Source organism: Coptis chinensis, chromosome 8, assembly GCF_015680905.1.
Source record: "Coptis chinensis isolate HL-2020 chromosome 8, ASM1568090v1, whole genome shotgun sequence".
Lineage (NCBI taxonomy): Eukaryota > Viridiplantae > Streptophyta > Magnoliopsida > Ranunculales > Ranunculaceae > Coptis > Coptis chinensis.
Genome location: NC_141463.1, coordinates 83,839,909 through 83,860,700, shown reverse-complemented (window position 1 = coordinate 83,860,700; position 20,792 = coordinate 83,839,909). Strand labels below are relative to the sequence as shown.

The following is a 20,792-nucleotide window of genomic DNA, read 5'->3' as shown; positions in this document are numbered from 1 at the left end:
GGTGATCCAGCTGCTCCTAAGGAATCAACAATCTACTTAATGTTTTGCAGATACATTGCAATGGATAAACCTCCTTTTTTCATATCTTGTAATCTTCCTTTCAACTGATTAACATGAGCCTTTGATAAGACAGCAAATCTTTTCTCTAAATTGATCCACAGTGCATGTGAAGTTGGCATTCTAACTACATAAGACAACAACTCTGGAGATAGTGTTGCATTGATCCAAATAAGTATAATCTGGTCTCTTTTAACCCAATCAGCATAAACAGGATTCATTTGTGATGTAACATTACCATTCCGATCATTCAAAAACTCACTAGGACATGGTTCATTTCCATTGACAATTCCAAGAAGATTAAAAGTATGTAAAATAGGCATAAACACATAATACCATTGCATATAATTCTCTCTAGTAAGTTTGATAGTAACAAAGTTGGATATATTCTGAATCATAGATGAAGAACTCATTGTGTTGAATGGATTTGATGAAAAACCATGATTTGAAGCAACCCCATGATTAAAAGCATCACCTTGAATTTGATTTGAAGCATCACCTTGAATTTGATTGTTGTTATTGATATTCTGACCTTGAATCTGGTTGTTTGCAAAGACTTGATTCGTTCTCGTCATTTAATGAAAGATTTCTCAAGAATTTACCTAAAATTGATGAATTTCTTGAGAATTTACCGAAAATGATGAATTTGATTGATGATTCAATGAATTTGATTGATGATTTGATTGAATTGATTAAAAAAAAATTGACTAGAGTTTTGAGGATTAAAGCTGTTGAGCAAATGCTCTGATACCATAAAGAAATACAAAACAGAAAATGAGTAATGCTCTGAAAACTAAAGATTGAATTGAAAAACTTATGATTATTACATCAGTTCTTGTATTTATACTACTTTTACAATCACTACATAAACTGGTGACTAGACATTCTGTTACACTTAATTAATTCTGATTCTGACATTCTCTGATTTTGTTGTAACTGCCTTGAGCTGACATGGCTAGCATCATTTGTTACATGTTCTCCATTAATATTCATTCTGAATAATATTGCTGGAATGTGGGAAGTTTGTGATGTTGATGTGGATGCTGGTGGAAGATCGGGTTTTATAGGAGTTTTTACCCATGTAGTGATGGTGGTGGTGATGATTAGTTGATATTGTGAGTTGTTGTATTTCATATCGGAGTAGGTATGTATATTGTAGAAGTTATCGTGGGGAATCATCTTAGATCACTGAAGAGTCTAGTGACAAGTCTTGTGGCGATGATTATTTCGGAGAGAAGGGTTGTTTTGTGGTGGAGTGGTTGGAGGGATTATGGGGTATCAATTAGGTGTCAAACAAACGGAGATTTGGCAGATTATTTGGTTTGGAGGATGTGTAAAATTTTGGAAAAAGAAAAGGTCAGATGTTTGATTTGTGAGAATACTTACAGTTGTAGTTAGGTTTGTCCATTATGGATCTTTCAGTAATTTGGAAGCGGTAGATCTGTTTTTGAAATCATGAAGAAAACATCTCAAAACTCTCTGCCACTTGAAAAACACTTGCCGATACCCAAACGGGTGATGATCATATGAAGACAAAATACAAACTTTGGCTGAAAAGAAATTCTCAACAAACTTTGGCTGCTTCATCCAAAGAGCTTGCTTCATCCAAAACCATTAAAAACAATACTTGCATTCTATATGAGTAATTCAGGTGTAATTCCTAAGAATTTGGATTATACTGGCCTCCGATCCAATTGAAAATACTTCCTAGGTAGATCCAAGGACTTCTCGGTAAGTTGTACCTGATCACACCCACTCAACTTGTTTTTTGTTTTTTGAATGACAACTTACCTTGAAAAATAATTGAAACCAACTAAACATAAGCATTCCCTCATCACTCTTCTATTTTAAACTCACACACTCTTTCGAAAAGGGTCATGTGAACATCTATGAAGGGTGAAAATACCCATCAAGCCATCACACCAGGTAGAATAAAAGCTTTAACAGAGACAAGGCATGAGAAAGGAGAACAGAAAACTTAAAAAAAAAAAGAACACGCCTACCAAGAGTGTTGGAGACATGATGAGTGACACAAGTTTCGTCTTCTCTGACAACATTTCTTTCAACTTGTCGATATCAGGAACTTCTTCTTCTATTAAACTAACAAATTTGAGTGTCGCACCAGTCTTTTGAGCCACAATTTGAAAAGAAACAATGGCACTGTGATGTTCGGCAATCGTAAGTACGATCTGCATGAAAGCAAAAGAAGATTTTAAAGAAGACAAGCAAAGTGCCATAAGATGAAATGCTTGGGTAACTAGTGAAAAATAAAGAACCAAGTACAAGGATTTACCTCATCCCCTGGTCTTAAATTCAATAGGCATTTCATGTAAAAACAATCCCAGTAGACTCTAATGCATTAATGAAACGAGACACCTTTATCCGTGCTGATTCATATTCATCAGCGGCTCTTGCACTAAAGTGCAGGGAGAAATTAGTAAGAATATAGTGAAATTAGTTAGAATTCATGATGAAGATTATTTTCAGTAAAACCTCTTACATCAACTGTGTTAAAAGGGATCTAAAAACATACTAGATTACATAAGTACCTCAAGAAATGAATACCACAATGCACATTGGAATTATAGGTTGAGTAATAGTTTTGTAGAGAGTCCAAAACAGCAGTAGGCTTTTGTGAAGTTGCTGCATAATCCAAGTAGACCCGTTTTGACTTAACTTGTTCACATTCTACAACACCCAAAATGACCATATTAGCATTTCTCTTAAATCTTTTTTTTTTTAATGAAAACGGTAACATTGTCCAACAAAAAGACACTATATTTATCCATAACTCTTTTCAAATGTCCTTAGTTTATTACTTTCAATACTAAAACAAGTCTAAAAACAATATCCCACTACCCAAGATGAATTATTTGACCCCCTGAGCTGTAAAACATTAAAAAGGTTGGTAATACCTGGTGGAGAATAGGAAAATCAGGTCTAGTAATATGCCCAAGTGAAATTGACTGTTTTTCAATAGCAAAAACATTTGAAGTAGTGTTTCCCAGTGTAGTAAAGGCGTTAAAAAGCACCTAAAGGCTAACATCCTCCTCTTTGTGCCTTAGGGCTAAGGCTGGCGTGCATGCCACCGAATGAAGTGAGGCGTATAGTAATAAAAAAATAGATATATCAAATAAAAAATAAAATAAATATTAAATATGACAGGAATTATCACTGATTTGCTTAGCCAAACTTTAAAATTAATTTTATGTGATTGTAAACATAAAACTATTGTAGTCATTTAAAAGAAAAATCTTAAGCATTAAGTAAAGAGCAAAATAAAACTCGTATCTCTCAATACAATCTAGCTCAACTTCAATAAGCTAAAATAATGAACCGATCGAATTGAGCCAAATGAGTTCTTCATAAAATAGAACACGTGATTCAATTTTAGAATCCCGTAAAACTTCATTTAAAATTTAATCCATCTTTGTGTCTTCTCTCAATCCATACAACTTAACAAAAACTAGTCAAAATTAAGTTTAAAGTGGAGTAACTTACTAAATTTGTACAATTTCTTATATCATACAACAATTGGATCGAGTGTAAATGTGTCACGTATAGCAAAAATTGTAAAAAAAACTGTAAAAGTTGATAAGGCGCGCGCCTTGTGTGCCTCGCGCCTCGACAAAAAGCGCAAAAAAGTGCAAAAAACGCATGCCTTATGTTACCTCTCGCGCCTTGGTCAAGGCGAGGCACTAAAAGTGCGTCTTGTGCTTTAAGCGCGCCTAGGCGCACACCTTGACTACACTGGTGTTTCCAAGGGTAAAAGGGTTATGAGTTTCAATGAAGTTGGTAGTTTTAATAATACTCCTTCCATTTTAAAAAAGAATACAATTTTACAGAAGAAGAAGAAGAATAATATGACCAAACATAATATGAATCTAATCTTCAGAGATCAAATAGTGAATATAGATTCTTCAAAATGAACAAAAACAAAAATATACATGCCAAGTGACAATTCCAAACAAATGAAATCCAATAGTTAATTAAACTTTAGATTTTACACTTTAGATTAAAAAATTTTAAAAAAAAAAAAAAAAAAAAAAAAAAAAAAAAAAACCCTTACAGCTTATGTCTCGTTTCCACCCCTTACAACTTCATAGAGTCGTGCCAGTGGACCTTCAACTTCATCCGTTAGAAACTCTGAGATGCCAGATCCTTCGGGAAGTGACCATTCAATATGATCTTTCAAAGATTCGATTTGAAAGAGGAATTTCATGGCAAGTCGTACTCTTTCTTCGAACTCCTCAGTTGGGCTCTCACTCAAGCTTTTGAATATAGCAATCGGTAGTTTTCTAAAAACCCAATGCAACATCTCGACAAACAATTTCTCTATAGATGTATATAGATCTTCAAGCGTTGAGGGGGTTTCAGCAAGGATGCGATCAATAATGGCACGAAGAAGAAACCCAGCAAGCCTATCAACCCTATAATCGTGATCCAATGATTCCTTCAATTTTAAAAGGATCTCACGAGCACAATTCAAATCTAGATGCAAACCGGATTGACGTTGATGATACTCCTCAGGGAGCAGACCACTAAAGTCGCCATCTCTACACAAATCTTTTGCATATGAAAAGAAATATTTAGCGTTTGGATCCGTTGGTGGCATTAGTGTTTGCTCAATGAAGAGAATGATTTCTTGGCCTTGTCTGAATGCGCGTACTAGAGATCCAAGAAGATTACCTGGTAAGGAAACTTGTGCAATTTTCATGAGGAATACCATTGGAAGAGTCATAGGAGTATAATCCATTCGCAATCCATCAAAAAGAAATTTCCTTCTAAGAGTTATAGGAATATATACCATTGGAAGAGATTCCATTCGTAATTCCGTTCTAAGATCAAAATCAGAGCGGTATGGGTATTTTCGAAAGAGTTGCAGTAGATTAGTAAGTGGCTCACTACAGCAAACCTCCCTTAATCTGATTATATCATCCACACTTTTTCGCACAATATACCCACTAGCCCAAATTCCAACTTCACCATCATACAGATCCCAAAAGCCTATATCGTCTATGTACAAACCAAATAAGTAACGCACTCGCTCTATTGGGAACACTATCAACCCCGACACTATCCAGACTATTCTATTGAATAAACATGCACATAACTCGTATAATCTATAGACAGTCACCCCTTTTTCAACAAGGTTCGATAATAAGGTGAATCATTGAAATATATTTTGAATTCCATACGACTAAACAATGCTAACCATCTAAAGACAATTGGGAAAGTTCCAACTATGACAGTCAGAATCTGGATAACAACTATTATTGGCACCGACCAGTCATAATCAGACATCCCAGAACAAAACTTCACCCGCTTCAATCTTATTAAAGCTTGTATTAAGATGACTAAACACAACAACCACATTGTGCCAACACCGGCAGACACCAGGTTTCTGCTTATTGTAAGTTGTGGATCATAGCAATAAGCGCACAGGTAACATCCCTTCAATCGACTAAACATGCTACTGCTCCCTTTTCTAATAACCTTATTATAACTCCTAGTGGTGAAGCTATTATCCTTTTTAATGGACGGATAAATCTGCCAGAACATTAAGAGCAATAGCACCATAAAGCACAAAACTATGATATGTTCTATGATGAACACAACAATAACTCCAGTATGTATTTGTATGCAGATGTTTACGACTATAGATATGACAAAAATGCTCAAGGACATCAAATTTGAAAAAATATCAGCATCCCTGTTATTTCCAAACGAAGGCATGAGAAAACCTATACAGACACATATAAAGGTAGTCCCACATAGTTTAGAAAATTGGTCATAGGCACTCGGCATTGAGGTTGTCAGATCGACGGGGAGTTTAGTTGCTATGGAAAGAAGAGTTAGAGAAACAGAATTGAGTGTGAATAGCTTGCAGGGTAGCCATCGCTTTTTAGCACGAATTCCAGCTACGATATCACAAAGCATCAATAGCATGCACACTAAAGAAGCTGCAGCTATGTATAAACCAATAACAGGCATAGGTGAAGGGAACTTAGAAACATTTGCAATTCCATTGATGCAACTATGGTTTGCCATTGTTTCTCTGTTGTCTCACAGTCTGAAGGAGTGAAACATGGACCTAGCTCTCCTTTAATAATGGCAATCGGAACAAGTTTTTTTTTCTTTTTCCTTTTTTTTAGATAAGCATTACTTTTATTGATGTATGAAGCAAGGTATAACTTTTTTTTTTTTTTTTTAGATATTCGAAGCAAGGTATAACATAGTGCACACTGCACATATGAGGGAGATTCTCATATGAAGCATGGACCAAAATATCGCCGATATATCCGATATATCGCCGATATATATCGGTATTTTGGTACACCGACATCGATTAATATAGAATTCTTTTTTTTTCCGATATATATTGAATTTCCGATATGAAACTTTATATCGCCGATATAATCGATATTTCGATATAATCGATATATATCGGTTGACTTTTTGACCATTTTAAAATAAAACCGATATTTCCAATATATTTCCGATATATATCCGATATTTCTGATATTATATTTCCGATATTTCCGATATTTTAAATAGTTTGGACTGGTTACCAAAAAAATGGATATATCCGAAATATCCGATATATCCGATATATATCAGTTTTTGGGTACACCGATATATTCATCGATATCGATATTTTAGGCCTTGATATGAAGGATACATAAGCATAACTTTTATTGATGTACTAGCTATTTGGCCCAGCCATCTTGCTACATAGATAGCTAATGACTCAAAAGCCTAAAGTCCACTTAAATAAATAATATATGTATATTGATAGCTAATAATTCATTGCATACTTTGTTTGAAGAGTTTATGTTTTTCTAATTTTTTTTGAAGGGTTTAGACGAAGGGTTTTATTTCTATTGTTGGGTTATTATTGTCCTAGATAACAATTCTTATCATCCTCACCTATATAAACTATATCAAAATATAACGCAACAATCAAGGAATAGAACACGAACTCAAAACATACCATATGTTTAAGCGATAACCAAATTATATTCATTGTGCACAAATGCACAATAGTTCCTCCATTTGCATAACACGTGATGATTAGAAATTGATATTTACGAAATTACGAAAGTGGAAAATATGTTAGATAGCCTAAACCTATAAATCTACCAATGTGGTTGTTTGATCAATGTATGCCAATCAGAATACTTCAAGAGTCATAGGTGCAATTGATATTAAATTCAAATATTCAATTAATTATTGAAAAAAAAATTAAAAAAAGACAGTATAGTGATATTCTAATCCCAACTCGATATGCTAATCCATAGTCGATACCAAAGAAAGTGAAGAATACTTAAGTAAATCTTGATTCCAAATTAAATGTAAATTGGAGATTGGGATTTTGTTGGCTGGGCATGCTACATTGATAGCTAACAATTCAATAGCTGAAAGTCTACTTGAATATATGTACTACTGAGTCAAAAGTCAATATTCAAAAGAAAATGAGCATTTGTATCCTTAAATGCATTTCTCTAAAATAAGTAAGAACTTAAATGTTGTGTCCAACAACAGTCAAGTACGGTTACGTTCAATTTACCCATTAGAGGTTTAATATTGTAATGTTCAATTAAACCATTAAATCAGGTACAATTACGGTGTTATCTTGTATTTTTAGTTTTTTTCATCTTAGAAAATACAGATCTCCATAGAGAGGGACCCTTAAACCAAGATCCCAACCATAAAAAATAAAAACAGATCCCAACCATGACGATGAAACAAGCTCACAAAGTTCCCACAACTCTGGAAAATACTCCAACTTGAACTATAATTCTAGCAGCGAACTGGACTTTGATCAGAGCCCTCAAGCAATAATTAAGCGACCATCATCATCATCAAAGTTCAAGGACTCATCAAAATAACAACTGCACACGATTTTGCCCGCAAGAACATCCAAGAAACTGTCAGAGCAACATGGCTACAAATTGTTACAGTCAATATAAGGATTTTTCACACTCTAAAGGAGCCTCTAGTTCCAATAACTATCACAGTAGAACCATGAATTCACTGGTAGACATCCGTAGCCAATTGTTGCATAGATCTTTGATGGAAGAAATGAACAAACGTAGATTGTTCAAAACAGTTGGAGCTGTTGAAAATATTGGATATCATGCACCTTGTGAGGTTTCTAGTAAACCGAGGTCTGCCATGAAGGGTGGTGGTCCTTCTTTGAGAGAGAGATGGTAAGAAGGCAGGCGACAAATGGTGAGGTCTTAAGAATTTGAGGTTTGAGGGACATAGAAATGTACATATTATTTATTACTTGTGGTGTGTATATGAGGATAGTGATCAGTGGCATGCAAAACCTTTAATAGTGATCCTAGTACTTGTACGATCTAGCTTGAGGTAATAATACTTGTGCATGGTTAGCGGACAATATTGTCATCTAACGCACAGGTCAGTTGTACAAGAAAATATTCCTATGTGAAATTCACTTATAATACAAGTCATAAAATAATAAACAGCTCGATGCAAGCACATTATCTTTTGAAGCATTATAGCGCGGCCTGTTCGTGTTAGTAAAACGAAGGGGATGTATAATAACGAACTTCCTTTTCCATTTTTTAAGGAATTTATAACTTCATGCTCAGAGCAATAAGAATTACAAGTCTTTCAGAACACTAACTCTTCTAAAACAATGATACGATGCTGGGATAGTGAAAAAGCTGAAATGCAGGTCTTCATCTCAAGTGATAGATGCTGGTAAAGGGGAAAGTTACTTATAAACTGATTATTCTCGATGGTTATCAGTCCTTACAAAACTAGTTAATTAGTAAAACGTGGATGAAACTTCGGGATATTGCATAATGGCAGAGATTGATAGAGTCTATGTCGCTCCCACCACTACTATGGATTCAAGAACTCGTTGGAATACGATTCATATGAATTATATTGGGTCTGCCTAAAAATATGATAACTCTTGGAGTCTGTCTTAAATACTTCTGCTTGACCCTTAACATCCTTTTAACCATCATAACATCCCTTTTAACCATCATTCCCAAGTAAGCAATTTGACTTTAACTTCTGAAGGCCAGGTGAACAGCATTAACATTTTCAGCAAAAACACCTTATGGTATAACGTTATAACAAGAATCAGCTTAAATTTGCTGAAGGATTTCAAAACTTAATTATACTAAAGGATTTCATTGAAAAGTTTGTATGATTTTCCTTTCCTTCTTACATGCTAAAGAATCAAACAATAACAATCAAAAGAAAAGGTCATTCTAAATTCAAGTTCTCAACAAAAGAATCAAATAATCATACAAGACCATTATTAACTCTTACACATGGTCATCATCTTGCCCTGAAAACAAATCCTTACAAAGCTCCCCATAAAAGGTACAAACCAAATTAATAAAAACAGGACACTTCAAATGCTTCCAACAATATAGAAGCTCTTCCACATCCATCATATCCCGTAACTTTCCTTCTTCCACTATCACTAAATAGTTTCAATTTCTTCTTCTTCTTTATTTTTATTATTATTATTTTTTGATTGAGATCAGTAACTCTTTGATGCTGGCGTGGTTCGAGCCCCAGACCTTTGGTATCATCACCCAAAAGTTTTACCGACTTTGCTAGTCGTCGGCACTTGCAAAATGTGTGGGCAATCCTGTTTTTAAAGAGATCAGTACCTCTGGTATCATCACCCAAAGGTTTTACCAACGAAGCTAGAAGACACTTAAAAAATGTGTGGGCAAGCCTGTTTTAAAAGAGATTAGTAACTCAATAATATGTAGCGGGGTTTGAACCCATACCTCTAGTATCATCACCCAAAGATTTTACCAACTAAGCTAGAAAACACTTACTCTTCAATTTCTTCTTGACCCTTTTTTTATCATCCCATTAGCCTTCAAGTAAGCAGGAGTTAAAGGTGATGAAAAGAGCAACTTTTCAGTCCTTCCTTCTCCCATACTTACTAGCTCCCCAATCTCTTCTACCTTTTCTTTCTTAGCGCGAAATGACGATAGTACTGCACAAATTCGAAAGATGACACTACAAATTATTTTAACATAATATATATGAAAGAACACTAGTGTAAGGAATAAATTGAACACAAACAGCGTACAAAACTCAGATGGGAGACCCGTTATGAAGAGGAAATGAAGAAGTCAATTGTTCCCTTTAAGGCTCTAATGAATGCATCAACATCTTTTGTGTTGTAGAAGTGGAGACTAGCACACACACTTGCATTAATTCCCAAGTATCGATGGAGAGGTTGAGCGCAATGATGACCTGATCGGATAGCCACTCCATACTGAAACAAAAAAACAAAGAAGGTCAGAAACATGTGTTACGAGTATATATATCCATAATAAGAATGTGTTTTATCATTCACACATACAAAACAAAATACCTCTAAGGAGTATATGATAGAATGATAGATACAGTAACAATATGAAGACACGAGTGCTCTCCAGTCTCCTCAAATGATATAATAGATATTTAGAGACATAACAAAAAATTGACTAAAGAGGAAGGTAACACACAATATACAAGTGTCTCTCACTAAATTTGAAAAAGTTTCACAATCTTACCTCTTGATCAAGAAAAGTTGCAATGTCTGTTGGATGTATATTCTCAACATTGAACGAACAAAGAGCAGCACGACTGACATGTTCTGAAGGAACAGGGCCATATATGGACTTGGGAATTGGGAATCAAGCAAGCTTTCATGAAGATATGTAACCAACTCTATCTGCATGCACACAGAGCAAGGAGTACTTTAACAACGTTCTCTAAAGTCTCTAACCTTAAAATTATAGATAAACCTAACGATTTTTCTTTTTCTTTCCTTGTTCAATTCCAATCCCACAAACTTAGAAGGATATTTAACAATAACTAAGTGCTGAAAAGACAGCCAGCTACAGCAAAGAGATGATTTGACCAATACTTTCCAATTAGCAGTTCTAAAATTCGTAAATAATCAAGATACCAACAAGGTGACATCACTAGAAACATATAGAGATGAAAGAGAGAGGTGGGGGTGGGAAGGATTTGCTCACCTCATAATCATGGATCTTTTGCATGCCAATCCCGACAAATAATCAATTGCCGCTCCAAGCCCTATAACCTCCCCAATTGCAGGAGTTCCAGCCTCAAATCTGGTACAATTGAGCAAATAAAGATCCACGTCAGAGATTGATAGTAAGATCAAACATTTTCTAGTTTCTATTTTCTTTCCTGGGATTCATTATGTATAGCTAGTGATATATATCTAAAGTAGGTGAAACTAGTTTTGTTACACACAAGGTTCTTACTAAGCATGTGATATTGCCAACAAAAAGGAAAAAGGTTATGTTCCTGTTATAAACAAAAGATCAGATCAAAATAAAGTCTTGATTTAGCAATTAGAGTTTCTAAGTTACTGTAAAAAAAAAACCAGTTCACTTCAGGAATTTAAGCAATCAAATAAATAAAATATGCATACAAACAGACCATTTGTCAAATATGGGGTAGGCAGATGAGCAACAACAGTCTGCAGGTGATTAAACCATAGACTTGGTGTCAATAACCTAACCCAAAATGAAAGACAATAGGTGTGTGAAAGCAAAAGGGAAAAGAATAGTTAATTGTATTAAATGACCAGGCAAATGAACTTTCTAGACAGAAACCTAGACCATATCAATCTTCTCAGAGATATATATCAGTGCTCTTTTACAAATTAAATTATGTGACTCATCAAATAATGGGTTCTAACTTCAAACACAATTCTAGTCATTCAATTTGTAGTGCACAATTCTAGCTTCTCAATTTGTAGTTTAGTGTATGTTAGGCTCCAAACAAATTCACTAACCTGGAAGGAGGAAGTTCTGCATAAGTGGAATGATCTAAGAATACATCAGAAATCAAAAAGCCACCGCCTGAAACATAAAAAGCAAGTTACACATTTGGTAGAACCAGTCTTAAAACTTGAATATCAGCTAAAATCTCTTACTAAGAAAAACCGTTTCAGTCCAAGATTACCTAGGAAAGGAGGCATGCGAGACAAGACCTTACTTTTGCCATATAGGAATCCAGCGCCTGTAGGCCCACACATCTGAGACATATTTATTACTTAATTTCATGTATGGATAATCATTGGGATGAAACATAGTAACAACAATTAAAATACATGTAGAAATATGTTTCAAAAGCCTCATTTTAGATTATATTTAACCTTTTCGATGATGCAACAAGGAAATCGGCATCTAGACTTTGCACATCAACCACCATATGTGGAACACTTTGACAAGCATCTACAAGTAATTTTGCCCCAACATTGTGAGACCAACTTGTAATATCCTTAATTGGAAGAACAGAACCTAAAAACACAAAGATAATCCATTATGGAAAAATGTTCAAACAACATATCGAACTAAGAACTTCTGTCAAATGCAACAAAGAATAGAACCAATCCTGTTCTATTCAACAAAATAATAAACACTGGAAAAAACCTAGTTATAATTACAATGTCACACAACAGATGTAAATCAACGAAGAAAATAGAGTATACAGCACAAAATAATGAATTATACATTGTCAACCTCAGTATAGTTATAAAATGTTGACCATGACAATGATAACTTCGATAAGAATGAATTAACAAAACCAAAAAGAAATCAGGGATATCAGTAAATATCCGTGACAAAGTAACTTAGTTTGTAATATACTGGTGATTCTAAAGCAGTGAATAAATTAAGTGTTGGAGTTATTTAGAGTATAAGAAGAAGATGGATATAAACGACCATTTCCTCTTGGAGGTAACCCCTTCAAAACGGCCCCCATTTTCTGAGGTGGTTTAAGTTGCTTGTCTGGACCAATCACATTTTGCTGTCCTGTGGTCAATCTTTTCTGTGTCGATACACCTAATCAACTCTTGTCCCCTAAGTCTATTCCTCTTGTAATTACCTAGAAAACTCTCGTCTTTTCTCCTTGCACAGTTTAACAGTGTGACAACCTGAGCTCCTGAGCTTTCAATCAACTCCCATGCCACACCAAGTTATAGTGAACTACGACCCACACTGTCCTACTTTCCATTAATTTTTCAAAAGAATATTTCTGTCCAATAACCATCTTCATTCTAACCTTAGATTATCACTTACCTTGAAAAATAACTGAAACCAACTAAACATAAGCATTCTCTCTTCGCTCTTCTATTTTAAGCCTACACACTCTTTCAGAAATGGTCATGTGAACATCTATGAAGGGTGAACATACCCATCAAGCCATCACACCAGGTAGAATAAAAGCTTTAACAGAGAGCATAGATTATAGTGAATATAGATTCTTCAAAATGAACAAAAACATAAATATACATGCCAAGTGACAATTCCAAACAAATGAAATCGAATAGTTAATTAAACTTTAGATTTTACACTTCAGATTAAAAAAAAAAACCCCTTACAGCTTATGTCTCGTTTCCACCCCTTTCCCCTGCAGGCCTCCGAACAATCTCATTGAGCCGTGCCAGTGGATCTTCAAACTCTTCCGAAGCTTCATCCGTTTCCGTTAGAAACTCTGAGATACCAGATCCTTGGGGAAGTGACCATTGAATATGATCTTTCAACGATTCGATTTGAAAGAGGAATTTCATGGCAAGTCGTACTCTTTCTTCGAACTCCTCAGTTGGGCTCTCACTCAAGCTTTTGAATATAGCAATCGGTAGTTGTCTAAAAAGCCAATGCAACATCTCCACAAACAATTTCTCTATAGATGTATATAGATCTTCAAGTGTTGGGGGGGTTTCAGCAAGGATGCGATCAATAATGGGATGAAGAACTTCACGTTGACGATAATTGAGATCCGGTGATTCCTTCAATTTAAAAAGGATCTGACGAGCACGATTCAGATCCAGATGCAAACCGGATTGACGTTGACGATACTCCTCAGGGAGGAGACCACTAAAGTCGCCATCTCTCCACAATTCTTTTGCAAATGAAAAGAATTCTTTTTCATATTTGTTCCCTGGTGGCATTAGTGTTTGGTGAATGAAGAGAATGATTTGTTGGGCTTGTCTGAATGCGAGTACTAGAGATCCAACAAGATTACCTGGTAAGAAAACTTGTGCAATTTTCACAAGGAATACCATTGGAAGAGTAATAGGAGGATGTTCCACAAATTCCATTCCAAATTCCCTTCTAAGATCAAAATCAGGGCGGTCTGGGTATTTTCGAAAGAGTTGCAGTAGATTAGTAAGTGGCTCACTACAGCAAACCTCCCTAAATCTGATTATATCATCCACACTTTTTCGCACAATATACGAACTAGCCACAATGCTAACTTCAGGCCAATGGAGATAGTAGCGGTCTGTATTGTTTATGTACGGACCAATAAATAAGTAGCGCACTAGGCCTATTGGGTACACTATCAACCCCGAAACCATCCAGACTATTCTATTGAATAAACATGCACAGAACTTGTATAATCTATTGACAGTCACCTTTTTATAGGTTCGATAACGATAATATTGAATTCCAATAAATTTGGATATTCTGAACGTTCCATTTGAATTCCATGCGAGTAAACAATGCTAGCCATCTAAAGACAACTGGGAAAGTTCCAATTATGACAGTCAGAATCTGGTTGACAACTATTATTGGCATCGACCAGTCATAATCAGAAATCCCAGAACAAAACTTCACCCGCATTTCAAAATGAGAAATCTTATTAGAGCTTGTATTAAGATGACTAAACACAACAGGCAGATTGTGCCAACACCGGCAGATGCCAGGTTTGCTTTGCTTATTGTAAATTGTGGATCATAGCAATAAGCGCACAGGTAACATCCCTTCAATCGACCAAACATGCTACTGCTCCCTTTTCTAAGAACCTCATTATAGTTCCCAGTGGTGAAGCTATTATCCTTTTAATGGACGGATAAATCTCCAGAACATTGAGAGCAATAGCACCATATTTGATGTCACAAGACTATGACAATGTTCTATGATGAACAGAACAATAACTCCAGTATGTATTTGTATACAATATCAATAAATTGGAAACCATGGATATGATGAAAATTTTCAATGCCATCAAATTTGAAAAATATCAGCATCATTATTATTAGTGTAGAAGGCATGTCTAAAACCCATACAAAAACACATATAAAGATAGTCCCACATAGTTTAGAAAATTGAATAGCTAGTCAACCATTGAGGTTGTCTGTTGGTTATTGGTTATGTTCTATGGAAAGAAGAGTTAGAGAAACAGAAAGTTTTGAACCTTATCTTGCAGGGTAGCCATCGTCTTTTAGAATTATCTTGGTTCCGCTTTCCAAGTGTTTGCCTTTTCAAACAGTCACACCTTTTCATCAAGTTCACTTTAATTCCACCCATGTTCAATGAACCATCTTTGTTTAAACCAAACCATATAGGTGAAGACTATTAGAACCATTACAGTTCCATGGGGCGTCCAACCATGGATACAAACTAGTGTGTTGTCTCACACTTCAAGGAGTGAAACATGGACCTTTCCATTCAATGGCAATCGGAACCATTCCCTTTTTTAGATAAACATCTCTTTTATTGATGTATGAAGCAATTTTTTTTTTTCGATATTCGAAGCAAGTTCACTACATAAAGCACACTGCCAAAATATATAATACATACGAAGGTGTAATTAACTTTTATTGAAATAGCCATTTGGCCCGGCCATCTTGCATGGTAAAGTGATCATATGCTGGTAAAGGAACTATTATAAAAAATGTTTATATCAATCTTTTGATGGTTATCAGTCGTTAACAAAACCTAGTTAATGGTTAGTGCATTTACATAAGTATAACCAAAATTAATTCAACAAAATTAATTCAAGGTATGGATTCAAGAAGTTGTTGGAACACGATTCATATGAATTATATTGGGTCTTTACCAATTACCAAACTATACAAACCTTTTGTCTTCTTAAAATGTCTTGTACTTCTTAAGCAAAACACCTAGTGTAGTATAACTATGTCTTTAAGAAGATTTTTCCCCTTACGGTGAAGGAAGGTTCAAAACTTAATTATACTGAAGATAGAACGAATTTCATTGAAAAGTTTGCACTTTAATTTTTAGAATCCTTCAACATAATATTTGAATCAAACAAGCGGAGGGAAAAAAAAAGGAACATTGTGAAATCGGTGTTCTTTCAAAAGAATCAAATTCATCCAGATATTTATAGGTGACATGGTCATCCTGCCCTGAAAACAAACCTTGGTGACTCCCTTGGGAAAATGTACAAACCATTCTTTTAAAAAAATGTTTGAAGGACACACAAATTTCCAACAATATAGAAGCTCTTCTACATCCATCATATATTTAGGTTACACCTTTTGGCATGATCATTTCTACTTTCTCAAAACGAGGTGCACTTCTTCTTGAAAACATCCCTTTTAACCATCCCATTAGCTTTTGTTTAAACAGGAGTTAAAGGTGATGGAAAAAACTTTTCAGTCCTCCCTTCTCTGTTTCTTAGGAAACCCATTTCATCTCAAGTGGGATAACTTGGGAGACAAATAACTCATTCATATCTCAATAGATCTCAATAGATTTGTACAAATCTATTTTTCTAACAGAAGCTATTGAGGGTCTTATAGAGATGTGTTTTTTAAATTTAAATAATTGTATCATTTCTTTCCAAGGTTTGAGAAGCTTTGCTTTAAAGACAACTAATGACTTTGTTTTCATGTTTGAATGATTGAGGGAGAGCTAGTGCTGTTAGGTTGAAGGAACAAAGGGAGGTGACTTCTGTTGGTTTAGTGACTTCAGTCACTTTGTTTGGCATGTGCTGAGACTCGGATTGTTTTGAGATCAACAAAGATAGTCATGAGACGTTTGATAAGATGGTTTGTTAGAGAGAAATAACTTTGTTAGAAAAGATGGTAGATTAGTTTTCTTCAACCAAGAAAGCTATATATTTGCTTTATGTGATGTTCGGCAATCCTAAGTATGATCTGCATGAAAGCAAAAGAAGATTTTAAAGGAGACAAGCAAAGTTCCATAAGATGAAATGCTTGGGTAACCAGTGAAAAATAGAGAACCAAGTACAAGGATTTACTTCATCCCCTTGTCTTAAATTCAATAGGCCCCAAGAATAGGCTACAAGATTCATAGCCTCTATCGCATTTCGTGTAAAAACAATCTCAGTAAACTCTTATGCATTAATGAAACGAACCACCTTTATCCTCGCTGATTCATATTCATCAGTGGCTCTTGCACTAAAGTGCAGGGAGAAATTAGTTAGAATTCATGATGAAGATTATTTTCAGTAAAACCCCTTGCATCAACCGTGTTAAAAGGGATCTAAAAACATACTAGATTACATAAGTTCCTTTTCAAATTGGAATACCACGATGCACATTGGAATTGTAGGTTGAGTAATAGTTTTGTAGAGAGTCCAAAACAGCAGTAGGCTTTTGTGAAGTTGCTGCATTATATCCAAGTAGACCTGTTTTGACTTGTTCACATTCTACAACACCCAAAACAACCATATTAGCATTTCTGTTAAATCTTTTTTTTTAATGAAAACGGTAATATTGTCCAACAAAAAAACACTTTATTTATCCATAACTCTTTTCAAACGTCCTTAGTTTATTACTTTCAATACTAAAACAAGTCTAAACCCAATATCCCACTATCCAAGATGAATTATTTGACACCATTAAAAGAGTTGGTAATACCTGGTGGAGAATAGGAAAATCGGGTCTAGTAATATGCCCAAGTGAAATTGACTGATTTTCAACAGCAAAAACATTTGAAGTAGTGTTTCCAAGGGTAAAAGGGGTAATGAGTTTCAATGAAGTTGGTAGTTTTAATAATACTCTTTCCATTTTTAAAAAAAATAAAATTTTACAGAAGAAGAAGAAGAATAATACGACCAAACATAATATGAATCTAATCTTCAGAGATAAAATAGTGAATATAGATTCTTCAAAATGATCAAAAACAAAAACATACATGCCAAGTGACAATTCCAAACAAATGAAATCCAATAGTTAATTAAACTTTAGATTTTACACTTCAGATAAAAAAAATTTTAAAAAAAAACCCTTACAGCTTATGTCTCGTTTCCACCCTTTAGCACTGACACTACAGGCCTCCGAACATTCTCATATAGCCGTGCCAGTGGACCTCCAGCTTCATCCGTTATAAACTCTGAGATACCAGATCCTTCGGGAAGTGACCATTGAATATGATCTTTCAAAGATTCGATTTGAAAGAGGAATTTCATGGGAAGCCGTACTCTTTCTTCGAACTCCTCAGTTGGACTCTCACTCAAGCTTTTGAATATAGCAATCGGTAGTTGTCTAAAAACCCAATGCAACATCTCGACAAACAATTTCTCTATAGATGTATATAGATCTTCAAGCGTTGAGGGGGTTTCAGCAAGGATGCGATCAATAATGGCACGAACAAGAAACCCAGCAAGCCTATCAAAATCATGATAATCGTGATCCAATTCCTTCAATTTTAAAAGGATCTGACGAGCACGATTCAGATCCATATGCAAACCGGATTGACGTTGACGATACTCTTGAGGGAGCAGACCACTAAAGTCGCCATCTCTGCACAAATCTTTTGCATATGAAAACAATTCTTTTGCGTCCGGATTCGTTGGTGGCATTAGTGTTTGGTCAATGAAGAGAATGATTTCTGGGCTTGTCTGAATCGAAAGTACTAGAGATCCAACAAGATTACCTGGTAAGGAAACTTGTGCAATTTTCACAAGGAATACCATTGGAAGAGTCACAGGATGTTCCATTCGAAATTCCTTCTAAGATCAAAATCGGGTGATGCGGGTATTTTTCGAAAGAGTTGCAGTAGATTAGTAAGTGGCTCACTACAGCAAACCTCCCTTAATCTGATTATATCTTCGCACTTTTCGCAAAATATACTCACCAACGTAAATTCTAACTTCGGGCCAATGGAGATAGTAGCGGTCTCTATTGTTTATGTACGGACCAATAAATAAGTGCGCGCACTAGGCCTATTGGGAACACTATCAACCCGAAACTATCCGGACTATTCTATTGAATAAACATGCACAGAACTTGTATAATCTATTGACAGTCACCCCTTTTTCAAGGTTCGATAACGAGGTGAATTCCAATAAATTTGGATATTATGAGCGTTCCATTTGAATTCCATGCGAGTAAACAATGCTAGCCATCTAAAGACAAGCTGGGAAAGTTCCAACTATGACGGTCGATCGGAGAATCTGGGTGACAACTATTATTGGCATCGACCGGTCATAATCGAAATCGAACAAAACTTCACCCGCTTCAAAATGAGAAATCTTATTAGAGCTTGTATTAAGATGACTAAACACAACAAGGCAGATTGTGCCAACACCGGCAGATGCCGGGTTTGTGCTTATTGTAAATTGTGGATCATAGCAATAAGCGCCACGGGTAACATCCCTCAATCGACCAAACATACTCTTGCTCCCTTTTCTAAGAACCTTATTATAGTTCCCGGTGGTGAAGCTATTATCCTTTTTAATGGACGGATAAATCTGCCAGAACATTGAGAGCAATAGCACCATAAAGCACAAGACTATGATATGTTCTATGATGAACAGAACAATAACTCCAGTATGTATTTGTATACATATGTTTACGACTATGGATATGATGAAAATGCTCAATGCCATCAAATTTGAAAAATTATCAGCATCCCTGTTATTTCCAATTGAAGGCATGAGAAAACCCATACAAACACATATAAAGATAGTCCCACATAGTTTAGAAAACTGATCCTGGGCACTCGGCATTGAGGTTGTCAGATCGACAGGGAGTTTAGTTGCTATGGAAAGAAGGGTTAGAGAAACAGAATTGAGTGTGAATAGCTTGCAGGGTAGCCATCGCTTTTTAGCACGAATTCCAGCTACGATATCACAAAGCATCAATAGCATGCACACCAAAGAAGCTGCAGCTATGTATAAACCAATAACAGGCATAGGTGAAGGGAACTTAGAACCATCTACAGTTCCATTGATGCAACCATGGTTTGCCATTGTTTCTCAGTTGTCTCACAGTCTGAAGGAGTGAAACATGGACCTAGCTCTCCTTTAATAATGGCAATCGGAACAAGTTTTTTTTCTTTTTCCTTTTTTTTAGATAAACATTACTTTTATTGATGTATGAAGCAAGGTATAACTTTTTTTTTTTTTTCGATATTCGAAGCAAGGTATAACATAGCGCACACTGCACATATGAGGGAGATTCTCATACGAAGGATACATAAGCATAACTTTTATTGATGTACTAGCCATTTGGCCCGGCCATCTTGCTGGTAAAGTGATATATGCTGGTAAAGGGGAAAGTTACTTATAAACTGATTATTCTCGATGGTTATCAGTCCTTACAAAACTAGTTAATGGCAGAGATTGATAGAGTATGCCGCGTTAATTTGGTTCGCTCCCACCCCTACTATGGATTCAAGAACTCGTTGGAACACGATTCATATGAATTGTATTGGGTCTGCCTAAAAATATGACAACTCTTGGAGTCTGTCTTAAATACTCCTCGAGCAATTTGACTTAAGCTTCAGCAAAAACACCTTATGGTATAAAGTTATAAGAAGAATTAGCTTAAACTTACTGAAGGATTTCAAAACTTAATTATACTGAAGAATTTCATTGAAAAGTTTGTATGATTTTCCTTTCCTTCTTACATACTAAAGAATCAAACAATAACAATCAAAAGAAAAGGTCATTGTAAATCCAAGTTCTCAACAAAAGAATCA

General features: G+C 35.3%; 1 protein-coding gene across 1 annotated transcript; it reads right to left on the bottom strand.

The window, feature by feature from the left end:
* Positions 1–12,247: 12,247 nt before the first annotated feature.
* On the bottom strand, positions 12,248–14,484 carry LOC147483630 (uncharacterized). The gene is made up of 2 exons (XM_086577806.1): positions 13,475–14,484; positions 12,248–12,392 (listed from the first exon to the last, which is right to left on the bottom strand). The coding sequence occupies exon 1, from the start codon at positions 14,450–14,452 to the stop codon at positions 13,478–13,480; it is 975 nt and encodes a 324-aa protein (XP_086433932.1). The 5' UTR covers positions 14,453–14,484; the 3' UTR covers positions 12,248–12,392; positions 13,475–13,477.
* Positions 14,485–20,792: the final 6,308 nt, after the last annotated feature.

Coding starts and splice junctions, on each gene's coding strand:
- LOC147483630 (XM_086577806.1), bottom strand. CDS start 14,452: ATGGTTTCGGGGTTGATAGTGTACCCAATAGGCCTAGTGCGCTACTTA.